Below are 23,256 nucleotides of genomic sequence, written 5' to 3' on the forward strand. Positions count from 1 at the left end.
CCTTTTTTTTAGAGAGAAATTTTCCCTTTAGAAACAACAGTGCTTACTGTCACGGCTACAGTAAATTTGTAAATTCCGTCTATTTTCGCGCTACAACCATTTACCCATTCCCACTGAATGGTTTTAATGTCACCCATGTACGCATTGCGGACGTTATTTTTTCAGTCTGTCACGCAACGTTTCTTTCAAGGCGCAGCGAGGCACAAAGGAATATTCACTGGTTCTTCCAAGAGCGACAAATGTAATCCTTTCCCTTCGCTGGCGTTTTCAGGGAGGCGATGTGCAAGATGGAGTTTTGTTTTCAAAATCACTCGATCTCAATCGAGCAACGAGCTGGCTCGCGTGGAGCGTGTGCCACTCTTGGGCACATTTGTATGCATTTGAGAAGCCTCTTATCGTAAGTGGTCTAGCGGCGGTCGATGATAAAAATATGGCAGGCCTTACTTACATTGCAATCTCGTTTAGGAAATTCTGGATAGGGTGAGAGGGTAGTGGAATAATGGGAATTAAGGAAAGATCGCTGTTTGTGAACGCTTTCAAATGCTTTATTTGCCTGAATTTTATGCTTTACATATAATAGTTGCTAAAATACTCAGGGGAATATATCAAAGATGACGGAAATGTGTCAGTTTCTATGGTGATGTCAACAGGGTACTCGGCGTATGCAAACGTATCTTATTATGGTCTGCATCAGTCCCAAGGGACCTGGTGCATTGTGTTGCTTCAACTCGTGAACTGAGCAGTGAATATATCCGGAGGAGTGATTCACTTCGAAATATTCGGTTCCACATGTGTGACGACTGAACTGTTTTAGCACTATGGATGGGGAATATGAAGTGGAGCGCAGATTGGTGTGTAGATTTATTTTGCAAACGTGATTTGCTTTTGGTTTTAGTGGTATTTCTCGAGGCCGGTAAATATTGAGTAATTTACTCGTCACAACGTGTATGAAAGAGAGATGAACGTGCCGAGTTGTGCGTTACTTCGTAGATCGCAAAAGATCACTTTCGGCTCTCCTAACTTCTGTCGATAAAATTTTCTCAATTTATCACAGAGAAAGCAGAACCGGAGGAATTACAACTATGATGCGGATGATGTTATTGAAGGAAAACGCACGTTTAGCGTGGAAGAAAAGCTAAACAGTACGAAATTTGCTGGGGGAGATTTTGTGAAGACTTTCAGCGGTGATGGTGGGTCACAAGAATTTCTTTGCTGAATAAAATCTTTTTACCGAAAACCTCCTTGCTTACTACATTGTTTTGCTATTATAGAATTTACCCTAAAGTTTATACAAGAAAACGGCTTTACCTCGCCGGTTGTAATTAAAAGCCCCGAAGGACTAGATATGCGGTACGTATTTTGTTTATAGCACGACAATAAACTTATTTCTTCGCAGACTTCCGAGAGATTTTCTTTTCAACTTATCAAATTGCTCAATTTTGATTGCTAAAAGCTTAGATTTCTCTTAATTGTACCATCATTTTAGGGTTCCTCGTGATGACTTTAGTGTTGAAGATGTAAAGAATTTTGTTGGTAAGCTTTGAAATTATTTCTGAATGTTTGTCGTTGAAATATACATCATGCACGAACACTTGCAAATCATCATTACCGCTCACACCTACCCTATGTGTCTGCAATGGTTAGGAGCTCGGCGAATGGTGGATGTAATTGATGTGAACACACAACAAGCCCTAGAAATGACTTTACAACAATGGGTAAAATATTTCACAAGCGAGGAGAGAGATGAAATTTACAATGTAATAAGCTTGGAATTTAGCCACACGAAACTGGAGGACCTGGTCGAACCGCCAGAAGCGGTGAGCATTTTTTTTAAGAATAGCTGACTTCTTATGTTTTGAACAAATTTGTCTTGCTATTTATGTATGGCATTGTTTTTATTTTTTTTATTTTTCCGTTTTCTGTGGTCTGGTTTGTGTGTTTCACTTGTGCTCATGTATGTGTAAAAGTTTCCTTATTGATTGCGTGTTAGCTTTTAAATGTCATTTAATTCAGTAATTGTTATTTTTCATTGAAATTTTTCAGTAAAATAATCATTCTTTTGGATTAATAAATATCTCTGGCTTTAAGTGACGATTTAATACTTTGCGCAGTGATATTACCAGAGACCATGATTTCATGAGAAGCCAAGCTTGCAACGAAAGGGAAAATTGCATATTGAGATGCGACTTTTCACTTTGCTTAGATTGTTTTGTGCTTGCAGACTTCGATCCAAGCTAACTGAAAAAAGAACAGAGAGCCGAAAACGGAATTTTTTCTCGACCAAGAAGTGAACTTAACCCCCCAGATCACAGGGCTGCAGGGTAGAGAGCTCAAATCAGTAAAGTGCCTGTTTCCACACGCCCTTTAAAAACAAACTCACGCCGAAACAACAAACTCAAAAAGGCAGATCCGTTCTTGGCGAATTTTGCCGTGTTACATTTATTTATTTTCGAGATAAATTATGAAAAAAGTGCTTTATTTTAAGTGTGTTGATGGTGGCAAGAGTTTTGGTATTAAAGAGAGCGTCGATTAAGAAGCTGAGCCAGAACCATAGCCACGACTGGCTGGAGGGCATTCAATACGTATTGCAACCAGAAATCACTGGAACACATCCCGATAAAGCTGCTCACAGCCAAGGAATTCCTTCCTTTTGAAGGGAATGTATTTAAAATGCACGTGTTTGTAATAATTTAACAATTTTGGTGTCACCGCTTGGGATTCTGCGGCGCGTTTCCTTGCCACGACATACCTGCGTCATTCAGTGTAGTGATGATTAAGCACGGTCGGAGTTGTACCGTGTGTTTTCGTTTTAATTTAACTTTTCCATCATTGTTCTGCATATGTATCCACATATTATCGGAGAATAAAGCTTCCCTCAGCTTTCTGGCACATTTTTGAAGCCGGAGGCATAAACAAGTTTTGTATATCGGCAAAAAATACGAAGTGCCTCGTGAGGGCTATAGTTATGTAAATATGGCGGCGTGTTCGTCACCACCTTTTGGTAAAGACCGCAAGAAATCAAACGAAACCGAAATTTTCGGTTTAAAATGGCCCTTAACTTGAAAGAGATTGACGTTCGTAACATTGTTTTTGTGACTTAAATGCCAGCTGAGTTTAGAGTCATTGTAACAACGGTGAAGGAAAACCGGTTTGGAAATAGTTTAATAGCTCTACTGACGAACTTACAATATTACTCTCGGCTTAAAGTCCTTATAAAACGAAATTTATGATCAAAGTGATGTTATTTTAGTACACTTTTACAACGACTCAATTCAGTACCAAGTTATTCAACTTGAAAGACATAATTTGTGAGAAATGCTCCTCTGTGAAATGAAAATTTTCAAACACCATAATTTACCGTTTCAGAATTTGATGTAAAGTGCCAATGACCTTCATTTTAGTTGGGTGGTATCCGATCGGGCAGTCACATGTTTCACTGGCCGCAAAGCTTCAGACGTTACAATTTGTATCAATTCGAACTTCAAAAGTTAAAATCATTGTGAAACTTTTATTTTGGAGAATTTTACCAGATCGGCAGAAGTGCTTAGTACGGTAGCCGTTCAAAGCAGTGTACTGTACTTTATGTAGTTTTGAACGTCAAAATCGTTTCTTGTAAGTCTGTAACGTGATGTAGCTGACGCCTTTGTAAGTGGGTTTGTAAAGTTGGTCAAAGTTATTGAGTAACTGAAACTGCAACCTAACAGATCTTGTACGAAGCATTTTTCATTTTTTTCTCGAAACGCAACGCCTTTGTTACACCCATTCAGCGGTGAAAAAAACAAAACAAAAAAGATAACCAACTGAAGTGCAGTGAAAAGAAACTAAAAATTACACTTTAAAGAACTTTGAATGCCAGTGTATTTTAGCTTACAGAATTTCACTTATACTGCACGAGGGGAGCTGATAACTTGGAATACAGATCAGATTAAATTGAACTGCATTGTGCTGAATAACGACAAGATTGACGAGATTGTAACGAGACTTAAAATGATTTTGATGTTTTTAATGCAACCGTCAGTTTGCTAATCCAAAGTTTGGAAAACAGTGAAAACGTGGTAGAATCGCAAACTTGTTGTTGACTGACACATTATGCAAAACTAATTTTCAGTCCATCATCTAAACCATAATTTAACCAATAATAAATCGTTTTTGGTTTCATTTCTACGTTCTTTTAGTCATTTTAGACCGCAGGATTACGGTTTGCGACTTATGAGAATGAATGGTTTACTAAAACTCGACTAAACAGACAATAACTGATGAAACTGGGATTCGTTATAAAGATTCTGCTGATCGCTCATCACATACTATTTATGTTGTTGTTTTTGGTATGATTCCAATTTCATCTTGAAAGGAAAGTAATGCTGGTGTTTTTGAAATAAGAAAATTAGGAAAATGTGTGGTTAAGTTCTTATCAGGTTTATATAAAGTTAAAACGAGCAATGCTTCACGTCGCTTGGGAGTGAACACTCCATTGACAGTAATCTCAAATTAAATCTAGAAAGTTTAACATTGATCCTGTTGTAAAAAGATTTTCGTTTTTTTTTTTAAGGTTCGAATAATGGATTGGGTGAACGTTGTTTGGCCGCAGCATCTTATTCAACAACAGAGAGACTCCACAAACTCTCTGGCAGATATGAAGTACCCGAAAGTAAGAAAGTAAGTTTTGAATTTATTGTCTATTTATATTACTATCCTTGATATCTGGTATTCACACACGCTACGCATAAACACGCATTCACACTGAACAAACGGACACATCACACCAATTTGTGATTATATTGTTTCTTAGATATATCTCAAATGCTAAAATGCAAAAGCGATATGCAACCCCTGATATTGGAAGCAGAGCGCGCGCGCCTTTTCCTGCTAATTTTTCTTGAAATGCTCAGAATGCTGAGCGCTGTACTTATATTATATGTTTACATCATTAACACAACGATAAATGCATTATTTAATTTATCTGTGTTCGTTTCAGGGCTAATTTGACCATGAAAGTTGAATCTTCAGAAGCCTTGTACTTTATATTTTATGTTGAACAAAATCGCATGATTGTAAATTCGAAATTTTGGACGAAGTCTTGAACGGGTCTCGTGTTCATAGAATTGGTGTGTCAGTTAATCATTGTTATCGAAATAGAATGATAGATTGACACACTGAGTCATCTCTCCCAATAAAGGAGAACGCAATTGCCTCGCGGTTTAATTCTAAAACAGCTCGTAACATCGAGCAAACGAAGACACAACTCAAACGTTCCTGTTACGAAGACAATGAATATTTACACAAGTTAAAATATTTCTGTGTTGTATACGAATAGAGAATATGTGGATGTATTGTTTACTTACTACATGGCTACACGGCAGTGAAAGGCAATTATAAAGCACCGCCATGCTGTATAAAGCTTCGTTTTTAATACGCCGTTGAAAAGGATAACGTTTGTGTAGTGAATGTAGCTTCTGCAAAGCGAATTGTTTGACTGCGCGTAATCGGAATCACCATTTTATAAACGCGCTCAAAAAACAAACTTCATGTGGAATTCTGTCTGGTATGATTAAAATTTAACATATCTTGTCTCCTTTTAGCGTACAGTGGTGTCCGAAGAGCTCTAGTAATTAAATTCATGTTACGCTTGTTAGTAATGGTGAACATTTGCGAATTTGTGTTAAGTTTGTTTACGATATTTTGCTTTTTGATTTCGGGCAGAATTTACATGCTAGAATATCGCTTCATTGCGTGACCGTTTCTCAAACGATAAACAAACTCCTGTTCTATCAACACCTTACAACAAATGCACGTTTAGTTAGTTTCAGACGTGAAGTTTCTCTAGCCACTTTAAGACTGAATTACAAGTACTTGAATTTCTTAGAATTGAACTTGTTCGTTAAGTAATGCGTGGGTTCTTTATGCGAGTTTGCTCGTGTTTCTGTTTTGCAGTTATGGTCGAATGCCCAAGCTTGTCTTACGTTTTATTTCGTGTAGTTTGCGTTCTGCTTAAGTTTTGCCAAGAAGAAAGTCGCTTTCATTTAGTGCTTGTGATAGATTATTCGCTCTTTTTTAAACAATCAGTGGATACTAAGAAGGCAACGTTTGGTTCAAGCAAGAAAGCGAAGACATTTTCGTTGCAGCAATTAAGCTTCACAAAGACTAATTCACTCACGAGAGTACTTGTGCCCTGGTTTGAAATTAAAAAAAATAATCATTCTGAAGAAGAAAGATCAGCAAACAGTATGACATAAAGTACTGCTGAATAGCTTTTATTTGAATGGTAACACACTGAACCTTATCAAAGACTTAAAAGTTAAATCCACGTTAATTGATTCGAGCTTGGACACATGTAAAACAATGGCTTAAAACCACAAAACATCAGAATGGTAAATTTTTGTTTTGTGCGCGAGATGATTCGATATATACATTGAATTTTTTATTTATATTTTAACAACAACACTCCTTCTGAGAACATCTGATAAATGGTTAGTTTTAAGTAGAATGCTTATTGTTTTGAGCAAAAGAAAATATGCCTCTTGGTGTTCATCAACATAACGCGACCTTGAGGCTCCATTTTGTGAATTCAAGGGCTAGATTACCTTTTACATTACTTTTTGCTAAACAGTTTCATACCACTACGAACCGATAGCATGGTAAGAGCAGTGGTAAAAGTTTATCAAATGAAGCTGGTTTATTATCAATGAACGTCTCTTCCGGAAAGAAATCATATAAAATTATGACAAGAACAACCTTTTAGAACAAAGTTAATCGAGCAGAGACAGACAAACATAGCTTTATTGCGGCAGATTTCAGCAATTAATCATTGGCTTTTGGTTTTGAGGTACGGTATGCACTTTCATGTAGATCTCCTTTCCGAAAAGGATTTCAGTTTTCCTTTTTAAAAACCCAAACACATGCTGGTGGCAAGGATGTGTTTCATTTTGCCGATAAACATTGTCTTGAATTTGCTTACACTGTACAGTGTATTTGAAAGGTAGAATATTGACAAATATATTTTTATCTCTTCCGGCAATTTGATCACTAAGTTTACTTTTCGACTTAGGTTTCTTAGTGAAATAATTCTTTTGATCTTTACTCGAGATTATCTTAATAAATCAGCGTATGTTTCCTCACAAGAATTGCTGTAATGAAACCCTGACTTCAACTCAATTTAGTATAATGAACACGTTCACCGTTCAAATGAGTACTTAATTCAGCTGCTAAGCAAAACGAACAAAAGAGATGGTAGTATATAAAGGGCATCGCAATTGTCTTCTTGTAATAAGCTTTATTGCGGTTTTAAACACCATCTTCAATTTGTTTAGTGACTATTTTAATGCATTTAATAGATGACAGTTTGCATGCATGATGATATTTTTGTTGTCAAATATTTTCTTCAGAATAAGTAATTTTCTTAAAGACTCCACTACTATCCTACATAGCGGGCAAAAGATTTCACCGGAGTGAATTTGGATAACACGGTAATGTGAAAATCCTCACATCTTGGCAGGTGTTCGAATTGTTGTTTTAAATGTTTTGTGTACATGTCCAAAACATTTCACTTATGTCTGCATGGAGACCTGTCTGTGAAGCAGTCAAGCAGATGCATGGAACCTTTGAATTCAAGATGCACGGCTTACATTTTGCGCACTTTTATTTGAAAAAAAGAGTTGAGTTTCAGGATTGTGCATCGCCATACAATATTTTTTGGAGGGTAATGGTTGATATTAGATTTTTATGAAACACTGTCTGCTGACTAACTAAGAAAAGTCGAAGTGTAATTTGCAGTCAGAAAAAGCTGCAAGAATAGAATATTAAAGTTATTATCATAGAATATTAAAAGTTTGATTTGTACAATGAAAAGTAAAAGCATCGAAGGTCGTCATCATCAGGGCGAATGTTCAAGACAAATTCACGTCACTTCACAGTGCGGTATTGGATACCGGTATCTGTTATTCCCTGGGATCTAAATATATGATTTTGTTTATCTTTCAAGACAGACATTCAGTCTCGAATGTATCGGTTTTCACTACTTGCGCAATTGCTTTAAAATCTAAACATAAATACGGTGAACCCGATAAAACGAACGGCCTAGGAACTGAGGAAATATATTTGTTATAACGGGGGCTTGTTATACCGTAGTTTTGTTTCCAAACATTTTCATATAGTAACTTTTGCAGACTGAAGAATATCGTTCGTTATACCGTCCGAGGTCTTCGTTAAAAAGGGCTTCGTTATATCGGGGTCCCACTCTATGAATGAATGAACGAATGAATGTTTATTTCCCATGAAGTAATACAAGTATATTATAGAATGTATATAAAGTTTTGTTACGCTGTAGAATCATAAACATGCGAATGTAAAGGTTATCTGGTGGAGCAAACCAATAGACAATGGTTTTTTTTTTTTTTACATTATAAGTAGTCTGGGATGAAAAATAAATAAAATAAATAAATAATAGAAATAGAAATATTATATGAGATAAATAGAAATATAAAGAGATAAATAGAAAAAGAACACTCTATTTAAGTTTCAAAGTATTTAGCACTACCGTGCTAACTAAGGACACTGAATAAACAAACAAATATTGTAAATAGAACAGAAACTTGTAAAAAATCCCAAGTGGTGGGATGTTGACCAGTTGTATCTTCAGTACCAGGTATCTTGAGTTGGGCACTCACTGCCGGCTTGAACTGGTCTTTGCTTTATCTCTTTGATCCATAGATAGGTGTCCTTGTAATAGTGTCCTTGTAATAAATTAGACCCCTGTAACTTTTGTCTTGTTCGCAGCTATCAGTAAACAGAGCTACAACCGAATTTTCACGATCTCAGCGAACAGTTGTTCAGATTTCTAAGCTGTTAACCTTCACTTCTGAACAAACAAAGGAGTAACATTAAGCCCCGCTCTGATAAAACTGCGAGCTTATAATAACCAGACGGGAGTGTTATTTTCGGATTTACAAAAACCCATTAACAAAATACACTGCTAAAACGGTTTTACGATTTGAGAGTTCAACCCTTTTCTTAAAATTCTTTCCAATAAGGAGTGTTCCCGAATTTGCGCCCAAGCAAAGTTCTTTTTGATTAATTTAAACATTAAGTCGAGTATACCAGTTATATGCTCGAGAATTACATGACCATCTGTAGTGCATGGCAAAATTTGAGACTGGCAGTTGGCGACCAAAGAGAGACTTCTGAACAACGGTAATAAATCCTCCTTTGATGGCCATTTCCTCACAGGGCTAACGTTTATTTTAGCACTTAAAAACTACCACAGGGCTTTTTCGCTGATTTCCAGTTTATTTATTTTGTCCCCCGTTGCATTTGCATTAGATACGTGTTGATGAGTGTAGGAGGCTGTTACACCGACTTTCATATCGACTTTGGTGGCACGTCTGTGTGGTACCACATCATGAGGGGAAGAAAGGTTAGTATAATTTACTGTGTTTTCTTACCAGGGGAAATAAGTTTGTTTGTGCAGCCCGAGAAGTAACTATTCTTTCCTGGCTGCTCGGCTATGTTAAGTAATTTCATTTTATCATATTTTTGTTCCTTCTCCTCCTTCTCTCAATCCTCCTCCAATCGCTTTTCTCACATCTATTTTTTTTAATCACATCACATTACATCATCACCTCCCTTCCCGCATCACATTATATTATATCATCACCTCTATCATCACCTCCCCTCCCCTCCCCTCCTCCCTTTTTTCTTTTTTTTTTTTTCCTTTCTTTCTTCTTCCTCATTCTTTCTTCTCTTTTCTTTTCTTTTTCTCCTCTTCTCTCTCTTTTTTTCTTTCTCTCTTTTTCTCCTCTTTCTCTTCTCTCTCTTTTTTCTCTCTTCCACATCGTCACGTAACATCACATCATCACATTACTATAATACATTACATTACACTGCATCATTACATAACAATTCCATTGCATTTCATTACATTACGTTGCATTGCACTGCTTACGTTACATTACTGCTGTGAAGGAGACTAAAAGAATTTCACAATTTGGAAGATAAGCTCACAGAGAAAATCAACCTTGAACCTTCATGATGTTCACGTTTTTGGGGAGCTGTTTTTGAATTTCCAACACAGACTTGGCAATAACTTAAGCGTTCTTTGTGTAATGGTCTTGCAGTAAATTTTTTTGCCGTGTTTTTAGGTCTTCTGGCTGATCCCACCGACCGAAAAGAATCTTAATCTGTACGAGCAGTGGGTTTTGTCTGGAAAGCAACAGAATGTTTTCTTTGGAGATCAGGTCGAGAAGTGCTGCCGCACTTATCTGGAAAAAGGAGATACATTCTTGATTCCTACAGGTGAGAGATACTGACGAAGCATGTTTTAGCTTAACATTCGAAATTTTCGCTTTCTTAAATTTTGAAGTACACATTACATTACAGTAAAAACCCGCGTATAAGAACACCTATTTTGGCGGTTCAGGCTGATTTGGTTCTTATATAAAGGGTTATAATCTGCAAAATCAGCCTGTAAGTGTTCTTAAGTGTTTTTTAAAAAAGTTTTTTTTAAAATAAGGAACATACTAGGCTACCAATAGATGAAATCAATATATATGCACACAATTGTATTTTAATTTTAATAAAATTGATAAATCAAGGCAATACTGTACTGTAATTGGGGTGGAACTATTATGTGTGCAATGAAAAGTAGTGTTGATCTTTGATATTTTTCCATATAAGAACAACTTTCATTTTTCAGGCTGAATGTGGTCTTATATAAATGGTACTTTATTTCCTAAAATCAGGCCTGGGTGTTCTTAATCCACTTGTTCTTATAAGCGGGTTTTTACTGTATTCCACATATGAATAACAGCGGTCAATTTACAGAAGGGAGTTTTCTGTGATTTCACCCTAATTTTAATTTTCTGGGCAGCCCACACTGCTCAGAACTGAGTGTCAAACAAAGGAACTTGATGCTTTGGAGGCGAGGGGAGTGAAGCGGACTGCAAAATTAAAACGAAAGTGAAGGAGAAGCTAAAACTTGAATTAAAACCCTCGAACGAAAGAAGCTTTGAATGTGAGTGGAAAAACAGAGAACAGCTTAGAAGGTTCGAGAACGTCCAACCTTACCCTGGAGCTTTGAGCCTTTCAGTCCCGTTCACTTTCGGGACGGGACGGGACCCCCGCTACCCCTCACAGAACATATCACGAAGTGTTAATTGCAGCCGCAATGTGCTGGTTTTCAGGGTGGATCCATGCTGTTTTTACCCCAGATGACTCGCTTGTGTTTGGTGGAAATTTCGTGCACAGTTTTAACATCCCAGGACAAATTAAAATCAGTAAGATCGAGGACAATACCAAGGTAAATCAGTTGTTTATCTGAAATATGTTATGGCACTGATATTTTTGTTGGATATGATCAAGGAGCAAAACTGAGAGACCGCAACTACGTTGCAATAAAGAAACCTTGTGGAAACACAAGATACAAGATTCCTAAACGATCGAGATTGTAAATACGTTTGTTAGTTACACTCACCTAAAGTGTTGTTTTACCAGAAACTTTAGCTTCACACTTCAATTTTGTTCTTGGCGTTACAGTCAACTCTCTCTAAAACGGACACCTTCGGGACCGGCTCCAACTTTCAATAGTCACGCAATCCTTCCCTGAAAAGAAACGTTGCGTGACTACCGAAATAACGACGCAAGCTTGATGTACGTGCACCAACTGATATTTGGCTACCGTAATAAGTGATATGCGTGGCTCTTTTTTTACCAGGTCCCTCTCAAGTTTCGCTATCCGTTTTTGGCGCAAATTATGTGGTACGCCGCTGACAAGTATGTTCGGCTGTTGGAGCAAAATAATAAAGAGCTAGGTCTGAGCACTAAACCAAAAACAGATCGATCCAAACAGGATACAGCCACATCTAAGAAAAAAGACGACGTTGCTACCCCTAAAGGGAAATCCGCGAACAAACGAGGCGCCAAAAGTGATGTACAAGAAAATGAAGAAAAAACCAGCGCTTCTGTGCAAGAAGTGAACACGGAAGAAGACCCAACGGACACACCCGGCCGAAGGAGGTCCAGTCGAGTTGCACGAAACGAGGCGATTGCACGGCAAGCTCAGGAACACGCAGAGAAAGACAATGCTGGCAAAAACGTCAGCAAATGTAAAGAAGAAAAAACAGACACGGAGGAACTTAGCAGGAAGAAGGGAACTCCTAAGAAACAAGCTAAGGGGGGCGAAGGCAAGGCGGAAGTGAATTGTGAAAGTCATGATGGAGAAGGCGACACGGCCACTGTTGTGAATGCATCTGAAGCGAATGAAGAAGCTGATAAAACACCATGGCGGCCGGTGTATCTTACACGATTTGAAGTTGACGGGTTAAGTAAATTGATAGAGAGGTTAAGGACATGGCCGCAAGCCAAAAAGGACGTTCCTTCAACGATCGAAGATCCTATCGGACTACTGGAGAGATTAGAGGTTTGTGCAAATAAAAGTCTCTTCGATACGAGGTCAATTTGCGAACTGTAGACTCTCCCAGGAACTCAGTTCTTTCCAATAGAACAACTAAACGAAAGTGTTAAATAAACTTAATGTTCTAATTAATTACCTCATCTAACCTGGAACAGGCTTTTAAGAACTCTTCCGACGGTACCTATTTTTTGGTTGGAAAAATTTTGCCTCATTTAGCGGACGACTTTACGTAGAGAACGTATCATGCTCTAAACGAATTGTCTACAAACGCTTGGAAAACTTTTCGAGGCTGAGCAATCGGCGAGAATTTTAACTCTTAACCTGTAATATTGAAGGAGTTATTGGCTAGCAACAACTGCAAAATTTTTGGGTGGTATTTGTGCTATTTTTATGGTCGCGTCACACAAACACTATTTAATACATTGCAGTCAATTCTCCAGCGGCGTAGGCTCTTTGAATATATTTGCAATCGTTTCAAATATTTTTCGGAAAGACAGTCCTTCAAAGATTAAATGGACCAAACAAGGGATAGCTTCGCTGTTTGAAATTATGCAACAAATAAGCTATTCAATATGCAACTTTAGTATTCTTGATCAGAGTGTGGGCTAACTCGGAAGTCATAGAGCTCAACACTCGTCTCTCCGCCTATCCACACACAACGGGCGTTATCTTATTTGTCTTCACCGTGTGATTTTGACTCGATAATTCTGTTGTTCATTTTAGGAACTCCTTGAAATGCATCGCGACGATGATCCTAAACTGGCAGCCTCTGGACTGCAGCATCTGTTACAGATCGATAAACCCATACCGGTAAGAGAACTGAACGCAGGACATAGATGCGATTATTTCACAAAAAAATAAAAACCAGTACTTGTGAAAACTTAAACGGAACTGGGAAGCTTATTGGAGCAAATTTGAATTGAAAATGCAAGTTTCTCGAGCAATCTGACAATCAATGTTGGACTGTTGAAAAGTTGCGCGGTGAAGAGCACTAGGTTTTAATGTAAACCAGCTTGAAGCTTGTTCCTAGTACAGGTTAACTGACACAGCCTTTTTTTCTGCTCTGACAAGCCATATAGTCACATACAACCCTAGAAAACATTTCTTTTCCCCTTTTTTTTCTGTTACAGAAGAAACCAGCAGCTAGAAAAACGGGACCAAGGGGACCAATGCTTGGTACAAAGGTCGGCCCAGGAATCAGACGCCGGCGCACTCGATGTGGGCAGTGTGAAAATTGCCAGCGAGAGGACTGTGGCGAGTGCCGAACCTGTAAAGATATGAAGAAGTTTGGAGGAGCAGGAAGAATGAAACAGTCTTGTCTTATGCGAGCATGCATCGATGTACGACATATCATTAGTATTTTTTTCCTTTTCCATTCATACAACAATTTGTACAGGGTGGTAAGGGGGTTCTGCGTAACGCGTGATTTGAGCAAAAATCTGGCCGTGAAAAAAAAAAAAAATCTGGCCGTGACACGTAAATTGCCAGTCCAGTATGACTCGTGGTCTGCTTATTGGTGATTCCGGCTGAAAACGTTCGTGAAAAACAAAAATAAATTACGTACTTGTAAATCAGTGTACGGTAGTAAGCAAAAATTGACAAACGACACGAACCGTTAAGTCAAAGAACTAATCATTAAAAAAATATACGTGAGTCGTGTTTTGATGGAAAATAGGCTCGTGATTGGGACCCCCCCCCCCCCCCCCCCCCCCCCCTTACCACCCTGTTTGTATTCTACTCCAAGGACCTAATCCCATCTGGTTTCGTAGTTCAGTCAGTTAGGATAAAGCAACAGTAAAACGGGGCATTCTGCCAAGATCAAAGATTTTCTTTGTTTGGAACTTATGTATACCAGACGAGCTAAAGGAATCGAAGAAGAGCTCGCCTGCTAACAAAATCGCTTTTTTGTTTTTTCAGCCCAACCTTCCTACTTGTGTGCGATGTTTGGTGTGTAACAAAGTCAATATGGACGAGAACCCGTTGATGGAGTGTCGTTTCTGTGGCGAGATCGTTCACCCGTCGTGCCTGAGTGACACTAAAGGGCACTGTAAGATGATCACTGACATTAACAACTGTTGGGAGTGTCCTAAATGCTGTAAAGATGCATCGGTAAGCACGCGTGTTATAAGATATAAACTAATATAGATATATAGATAGGACCGCGTGGCACCCGTTTAAATAGGATATTAAATATTTTTTTTTATTTTGTTGGGGTGCGGGTAGTAGGCATTATGCCGTTACACAAATTCTCCTCGGATATACACCCTTTTAAAGAATTTTTGGGGGGGTCCGGGGGGAAAAAAAAATTTCCCCCCGGGGGGTTTAACCCCCCCCCCCCCTTTTTTCTCCCCCCCGGGGCCCAAGGGGGGGGGGAAAAAAAAATTATAAAAAATATTTTTCCCCAAAAAAAAAAGAAGCCTGATATAAAATTGTTCAGTATCGGTTTCACCGTAGTTTGTTAAATGTTTGGGGTGATATCTCACGAGCCCAGGAGAACAAGTAACTCAGTTCTTGTCAACTGTTTTTCGTTTTCTCTGCAGGCTCCTTCCCTTAAAGACCTTCCTGGTACACCTTCAAAGAAACGAAAGGTAATTAGATATGTTAAAATAGCCAAGGTAACACGAATGCTTTGGCTGCTCAAAAACCATTTTTCACAACTCGAGAAAACGGTAAAACAAACAAACAAAACAACGGAGACGAAACAAAAACGAGCTTTTATTAAGTGTGGCGTGTTCTCGATTTGGAAGCGACGACACAGAGGCAACGTTTAACAACTAGCAACAGTTTAGAAGCTTTTCTTTGCATTCTATTATATTCGATACAACGTAACGTCGCTTGTTGATTTAATTTGTTGTTGATTTTTTTTAATTGTAGGCAAGCCCATTGAAGGAATCTTCAAAAAAGGTACAGTATATAAATTTTCGGTGTAAATCATAATTCCTCATCAGTTGAAAAAACTATGACACGATGTTTTACAATTATGGGAAACCTCAAAATACTAGTTTTTTTTTACGTGGAACCCCCACCCTCCCCCCAAAAAAGAAGTAATCATACAACAAGAAGGATTAAGATTAAAACAGATTGCTGACGACAAACTTTCTTCTCAGTTAAGGTGGCTCAACTGGATTCTTTAGGGGTAACACCGCTCAAGTTTGAGAATTAACTTCGTCGCCATTAACAATGCTATCGAAAAACGATCACCACAGTTGTATTAGATAAAGATGAAATTTTGTTATGACCAGTGTTATATTGACATCGGAGTTGCCATAGCGACGAAATGCCGTCATTACGTTTTTTACTTTCGCTGGTATTCCTCGGCACCAGGAGATTTTTTCGAGAATCGTTCAAAGGAGCTTGTACCACACATAGCTGCCTCAATGTTGCCAAAGTTTGAACAAATTCTTTGAGAGCGTTTTCGAAATATTTGGGGATGAAGTTTTTGGGGCTATAAATACAGTCAAAAACATACTAACGAGAAAATGGGGTAATATCTAAGGAAAACAACGCGCCTGTGAATTGCAATTTCATCTTATAGTAGTTTGATTCCATATAAAATCGCTGTAAAACAGTGGTGGGGATTGCTTTGGTCGATTGCGAGAAAAAAGAATTTGATGAGCGTGCGTTCCGGTGCTCTTGTTGCCATTTTTGTATATAATTTGGTCTATGTCTGCAAAAGTGATAATAAATTAAAAACCACTCGATGAATTTTTTTTAAAAATGGTTAAACTCGAGGATTGTCATCAAGTGATATAGCTTGCAAGTTTCAAGCTCATTGAAAACATTTAAGACAATAAAATTGGGCCTCCAATAAACTGATTTTTTCGTGCAGATTTCGTGTTTACAAGCGAGTGTCCTCATTATTCACAGGTATTGTTTTCAAGTGTCATATCTACGTGCACCACTCCCGTAAAAAAAATATTTGCATTAAACAGGACGCTCGATTGCTTTCCAACAATTTTTCCGAAACATGCTAATCTGCCTTGGGTTGAGAATAGCAATGACAATATATGCAGAATAATAGCTTTCGTTTTCTGGACAGAGGCCCTTGACATCAAGAGCTCGACAAATGCTGTTACAATTTTTTTAAGAAATATAACCATGTTTCGGAAAATTGTTCGGAAAGCAGTCGAGCATCCTATTTAATGCAAATTAATTTTTTGCTGAAGTCGTGCACGTGGATATGAAACTTGAAAACAATACCCGTGAATAATGAGGACAATCGCTTGTAAACACAAAATCTGCAAGAAAAAAACAGTACATTGGAGGCCCGATTTTACTGCCTTAAATGTTTTCAATGAGCTTGAAACTTGCAAGCTATATCAATTGATGACAATCCTCGAGTTTGTCAAAGTTTAAAAAAAAATCATCGAGCGGTTTTTAATTTATTATCACTTTTGCAGGCATAGACCAAATTATATACCAAAATGGCAACAAGAGCACCGGAACGCACGCTCATCAAATTCTTTTTTCTCGCAATCGACCAAAGCAATCCCCGCCACTGTTTTACACACGATTTTATATGGAATCAAACTACTATAAGATGAAATTGCAATTCACAGGCGCGTCGTTTTCTTTAGATATTACCCCATTTTTTTGTTAGTATGTTTATGACTGTATTTATAGCCCCAAAAATTTCATCTCCAAATATTTCGAAAACGCTCTCATAGAATTTGTTCAAACTTTGGCAACATTGAGGCAGCTATGTGTGGTACAAGCTCCTTTGAACGATTTTCGAAAAAATCTCCTGGTGCCGAGGAATACCAGCGAAAGTAAAAAACGTAATGACGGCATTTCGTCGCTATGGCAACTCCGATGTCAATATAACACTGGTCATAACAAAATTTCATCTTTATCTAATACAACTGTGGTGATCGTTTTTCGATAGCATTGTTAATGGCGACGTAGTTAATTCTCAAACTTGAGCGGTGTTACCCCTAAATAACAGTAAAAGTGAGTCCGCTATGCGAACATGTGTGGACTTTCATTTGAATAAAAGTTGACATTATGAATTAATCAATGAGTTACTGTACTGAGCAGTCAACAACTTCAAGTTTCGAATCGAGTAATTCGAGATACAAGGCGAAAAAACAAAGAACTTATCAATCAATTTATTTTTTACAAGACTGTTGGAAGAACAAAGTGTTCTATTACTTGTCTTATGTACTACGCTTCAAGAAACCCACGTTACCATTGCCGCTTGGGATGTCACGCAATTTCAATGAGCGTGGTGTGACCCTTTGTCACGTCGTTCACGACAAGTGCCTTTTTTTCATGCAAATAAAAACCTAGAATCCTACAAGAACAGCAGTTATTAGACCAAAAGCCTTTCCTTACCGCTAGCAAGATAGGATACTATTTTCATTAAAAAAAAAAGAAATGTTGCGTGGAGCACGTGAACTGTCTCGCATCGCTTGTTTACACAACCCTTACTTTTTGTGTAAAGCTTGTGTAAACAGCTCATCGAAAAACTTGTTTTCTTTCAATGAGTTCTTTTTTAACCTTTTTGGAATAACAACGTTTCAATAAGCTTTCACAAATAATTTCTTAGTAGCTTGCGTAGAAAGGCGGAGAAATATATTTTTCTTTTCACGAAATATTCACTTGGAGTCGGTGTTTTGAGAGGCGGCGAAGGACGTTATTTAAACCGACAATTAAATTATTTTGTCGCACGGTTTGGATATATGCATATTCTACGGTTCGATGTTATTTTTATTCTATTCATGACAATGTTTTAGTTCAGTTCTAAATTCGACATCGGTCTTTTGCTAAATATACTACTTGAGAGAAATAGAGCTGGTGAATTATATCCCGGAGTCCAAGACAAGTAAAACAACATGATCAGCGAACTTGTTTTGATACAACTCGTTGTGCATTCATTGTGTGTGGCGAAAGCTGAAAGAAATAAATAACCAGACATTTGATTCGTCTTAATATGCGAATCAAAAGTGCTCAAGCCGCACAGAAAAACAAACAATACGGAAAGTGAGTCAAAAGTGTGAAAAAAAGAAACGTGACCTGCGACCGCAGTTGTTCAGCTTATTAGATATGCAGATTTCAGCCGTCGCGATTGTTATTTCACTTTTCATCTACGCCACCGCTGCCTTTGAAGTTCTTCGTTGATGTATATTTTCCAGCCACCACACGCTCTTCGAAAGATGTGTCAAAAAAGGCTTCTAGATTCAAGAATAAAGTGCGACTTACTCGATACTGATCGAATTTCTGGGTTTACTGCCTTGGCTGCCCATCTTACCGAAACTTCGGATTCTCCGATCACTGTCGAAAACTTCCGAAAGCACTAACCCGAGTTATCACGGAAAGTGACCCCCCAATCGGAAAAAACTGCATGACAACAATGTGTAGACTTTAAAGTCCACACAAAAATCCAGTTGAGCCACCTTAAATTTAACATTTCTGTGGTTTTGTGTATCAGTCTTTTGAAGTACTCTTTGCAGTCCCATCCAGAAAGAGTACCTTGGCCCTTTAAACCAAATTCTACCGAGAACTACAGAAAATAAATCCCTATGGAGAATTTAGATTTTGAGCAGGGTTTGTTTATAACCTGGTTCTGTATGTTGCTTGTGTTTAAACTACTGGTTTCTGGCTGTTTCAGATGAAAAATAGTCATTACACCGGAAGCCACAAAGATTCGGTAAGTCAAGTGATCAGTCCTTTTAATAAAACTAAAACTTTATCTTCTTACCATTACTTAACTGATCGGCATGTAATTTCTCATCAGATGATGAAAATTAATGGTCTGATCATCAAATGGACATTCGTTCGTTGTGAACAGATTATCCCAATTTTTATTATGCTACCTATATTAAATTCAGAACAAATTTGTGGTCTAGTTCACTAGCGCGTTGGAATCTGCTTCGAGAGCAGGGCGAGCAGTCCGGGTTCAATCCCTGGTCGAGGCCACAGCATTGTGTTGTGTTCTTGGGCAGAATACTTTACTCTCACAGTGCCTCTCTCCACGCACGCATAAATGGGTGCCAGAGAACTGTTAGGGAAATCTGACAAACTGCTGAGGGTAACCAGCGATGGACCAGCTTACCAGTTCCAGCTACTCCTCCTCAGGTTTTTCTAACAATCCGCAGGTACTCATTTATACACCTTACCCGGTTGTTCAAAGGGCGGACGATGACGCTGCCCATCGGATAAATCGCTCTCCAGTAGACAAGTTAATAAAACAAACTACCCTCTTCACTGTAAAAAGATTTATCTGGTGGATTGCGTTATCCATCCGTTGAACTACTGGTCGAGTGGAGAGAGGCGCTGAGTGTAAACTGTTTCCCGAGTCAACACGCTAACCTCTACACCACTGCTCTTCTATGTTGCTTAGAAAATGTTAGACTGCGAGCAGTCTCTCTTATTTTTGCTTTAAATTCCGTGGGACGAACGCGAAAACGCGAGTGAGGGCGATATACGAGCGGCGAAGCCGTGAGCTGCGAGTAGCGCGGGCGCCGGAGGAAAAAGCTCTCTTTTCGCTTTCCTCCCTGCGTCCGCACTATTCACAGTCTAAGAAAATGTTAGGGTGGAGTCGTACGTACTCGTCTCTTTTACGTGGAAACCTTTTGTTAGCGCAGGCTGGGCTCTGTTTCTCATCTTAGGCCGTGTTCACACTTGGTGCCCGAGCACTGGTACCTCTGAACACGGCACTCTATTTTGCCGGTGCCTACACCGGGAACCAAAATACCCAAGTACCTTTTAGTGCCGAGTACAAGGTCTCGACCTTTACGATTTCTGTCGTGGGTAATCGAAAAAATGGTGTGTACTCGGGCACCGTGCCAAGGCACCAAGCGTGAACACAGCCTTATTGTTTTGCTTTTTTCGTTTCTCCGTTAATATGATCGTCTGTAATAATGTAATTATCGATGCCAAGTGTTCGTTTTGATGATGACTGTAATGGTCTCGACGCTCTCGCGATTGCAGTCGGACGCTTGGTCATTCTACGTTTTCTGTGACTGTTCGGCTTCCACGAGAAGGGGTCTTGTACGTTCGGCGACGGACTGGAAATATTAAAAACAAAACTCTCAAGAACTCACATCGCAACTCGTTTTCCTAATTGACAGGATGAGCTTGCAGCAAAACATTCGCCACAGAAAATTGAGAAGACTCCATTAAGTATGTGAATAACTTCATTTCGTTTTTGTGGCTAGACATGTTAAGACTTGTTTGAAAATAAGAGTTGACGTTTTGCTCTCTTTGGAATTTGAAAAGCCCTGTGTTTTTCCAAATGGGAAATTTCCACAGGACGCTGACCCCTTCTCAGGGGCCGCACCATAGATTCTCAAGTGGATATCTTATTAAGTTTGCACTGCAATCCTGCCTGGAGCCGAAGCGAGGCGTTTTTCGGGTATCGCCATTTCCCCACCATTATTTTGAGTAAGGTGTAGCTTCGTAGACATAAGTTGCTGTGGTTAATTTCAAATGTCAAATTTTCTCTGTAACAAGTACACTTTGCTCTAAGAAATTAACCGAATAGTTTTCATGTTGTGCCCAAAATTGCCTCGCTTTTTGCTTCAGTCGTCTGTATTATAATGCAAACGGGAAAAGTTATATCTAAACAGGGCCCTGCTTTTCCACTTAGATAACAGGTAAAAAACACACTAAGTTGATTCCCGTAGCCCTAAAAACAAGAGTGGCTACGTAATTGAGCATATGGAACACGCAATAATTTTCGATTTTGTATTCTTTCCAGGAGAACAAAATGGAGAGCGAATCCTCAGACGAAGAAAGTGATGTATCTTCTACTGCTATTGACGAGGAAGTGACCCCGTCACCCAAGCGCCGTCCTGTTGTAGTGCCCAAACCTCCACCTGGTCCTCCGCCGGAAGTACACCCCAAACGTGTAATTCGCCCGTGCCCAGTTTCTCCTCCTCCCCAGTCTTTCCCGTTGGAAAACGACCAGAATCACGTGATGGACCGTCAACTCTGGCTTTCAGTGTTTAGCTTTCTCTCACAGCCTGAGCTTTGTTTGTGCATGCGCGTATGTCGTACTTGGAACCGCTGGTGCATGGATCGCCGTCTCTGGTCTGTGATTGACCTTTCAGAAAAGAGAACTGTTACTCCATCTGCTTTGAAGGGGATTGTACGGCGCCAACCTACAACGCTTAACCTGAGTTGGACAAACGTTACTTTTAAACAACTGCAATGGCTACTGAACCGTCTCCCAAGGATACGGGAACTGTATTTGAGTGGCACAACTGAGGCCGCTGTGTACGCACTCTCAACTGTTGTCTGCCCTCGGTTGAAAGTCCTAGGGCTGAGCTGGTCCGCAGGAATCACTGACTCGCTAATGAAAGAACTTCTGATACCTGTTTCTGACTCCCGTGCGGGGACTGGGGAGAACAAAAGCCCGCTTATTAGATTATCCACGCTATTTCTTTCCGGAAGTGACGTCACAGGCTCGACTCTTCGCTTGCTGGTTCAACATTGTCCTGACTTACGGAAGCTGGATTTAAGCTTCTGTCCCGGAATAACCGATCAAGATATTGAGAGCGTGTGTGGCCAAGCGTCGATCAACGAGTTTCTTCTGAGTGGCTGTGCTAAACTCTCTGATAAGTGCTTGTCTTTTTTGAAGCTTTTCCCGTCGCTTATCCGCCTTGACCTGCGCTCTTGCACGGGTGTCTCTCCCGATGCCGTCCAAGAATTTGTTAAAAGTCGCAAGGATTTGCTGAAGATACTGGAAGGAAAGCTCATTGTAAATGTGTATTAAACCATGGCTACCTGCATGACTGACTGTTGTGCGTCACTGCGGCATAACTGTTGAACGAAATGCAGACAGGAAACTCGATGCGAATTTTTCTTAAGCTTGTATATACCCTGCTCATTCATACTCTCGTTCGTAACTTTCTCAAATCGTATCAGTGTTTTGTTTGTTTCCTTTGGCCTTTAAAGTAAAGAAATTTATTATATTACGTTGCTGAAATCTATTAGCCGCAAGAAAAGAAGGTTAGAGAGAGAGCTGGCATAGCGAATGGAATGCCCTTTTGTTTTATTTGCTCCCTTTCCATCAAACCACCTCCAGCGTCTCTATTTTTACATTATTATTTCTTGCTTTCATGGAGAATTCTATCTGTCTTTCAAATCTGTTCCATTACTTCTAAATTTTTAATATTTCATTTGGTGTCATTTGTTTTACTTAAGAGTTTAATTTCTAAAACTAAAAGAGTATTACAATGCGACTACGATAACCGGGGTCCCTTAGGCAACGAAAACTACACCACTTTGCAAAATGGAAATAAAGAATTCCAACTTCAGTTATTTGCCCCAGTCAGTTTCAGAGCAGTATGTTTCAACTTGGAATTGAGTTCTTCTCTATTTTGCTTTGCAATATGAGTTGAGTTTCACTGCCCAAGTGGCCCCGTTGCAGTTGTGGCACTGTGAGTAGCTGATAAAAATGTGCAATATGTTCTGTTTACTGCTGTATATTGCTGAATCAATGTAACATTTATCCAAGCAGACATTTGTATTTGGATTAATATTATTCATTGCTGGCTTTGTGACATTTATTCAAGTTTCGTTGTTAAGGTTGTAGATCGACTTTTGATGTTCCGCATTTGATTCACTTTAAGATCTTTATTCAAATGCGTTTACCTTTTGTAAGTCAAATTTTTGTAAATTGGATAGTTTTAAATAAGAGCTTTTTAAAGTTGAAATGGAAACCTAAAATATTGTAATAAATAGTTCAAACAACATTCAGTGTGTTGGACTGTGGCATCTTGGAAACCGAAGGCACAAAGCTCCAAAGTTTTCGTTTCGAATTTCTGGTTCGAATGCAAAGGGCCCGTTCTCAGTTTTTAAAAATAGACCTGCTCGCCGCCATGTTTACTTTATAGTGATTTGTGACG

At 38.9% G+C, this 23,256-nt stretch overlaps 1 protein-coding gene across 1 annotated transcript; it reads left to right on the forward strand.

Annotated features, from left to right (window-relative positions):
• Positions 1-191: 191 nt before the first annotated feature.
• LOC144647471 (lysine-specific demethylase 2B-like) lies at positions 192-23,103 on the forward strand. The gene is made up of 17 exons (XM_078507276.1): positions 192-851; positions 1,055-1,190; positions 1,272-1,350; positions 1,487-1,533; positions 1,645-1,817; positions 4,550-4,656; positions 9,316-9,409; positions 10,134-10,287; positions 11,175-11,290; positions 11,705-12,409; positions 13,127-13,213; positions 13,534-13,743; positions 14,321-14,512; positions 14,944-14,991; positions 15,278-15,307; positions 19,014-19,052; positions 21,105-23,103. The coding sequence occupies exons 1-17, from the start codon at positions 819-821 to the stop codon at positions 22,119-22,121; spliced, it is 3,267 nt and encodes a 1,088-aa protein (XP_078363402.1). The 5' UTR covers positions 192-818; the 3' UTR covers positions 22,122-23,103.
• The last annotated feature ends 153 nt before the right edge of the window (positions 23,104-23,256 follow it).

This window comes from Oculina patagonica, chromosome 3, assembly GCF_052425735.1.
Source record: "Oculina patagonica isolate OP01 chromosome 3, crgOcupat, whole genome shotgun sequence".
Taxonomy (NCBI): Eukaryota; Metazoa; Cnidaria; class Anthozoa; order Scleractinia; family Oculinidae; genus Oculina; species Oculina patagonica.

Bases quoted from the DNA above. Each gene is read 5' to 3' on its own strand.
- LOC144647471 (XM_078507276.1), top strand. From the start codon at position 819: ATGGATGGGGAATATGAAGTGGAGCGCAGATTG. The intron at 11,291-11,704 runs GTAAATCAGTTG...TTTTTTTACCAG, and splicing joins AGATCGAGGACAATACCAAG to GTCCCTCTCAAGTTTCGCTA. The intron at 15,308-19,013 runs GTACAGTATATA...TGGCTGTTTCAG, and splicing joins TGAAGGAATCTTCAAAAAAG to ATGAAAAATAGTCATTACAC.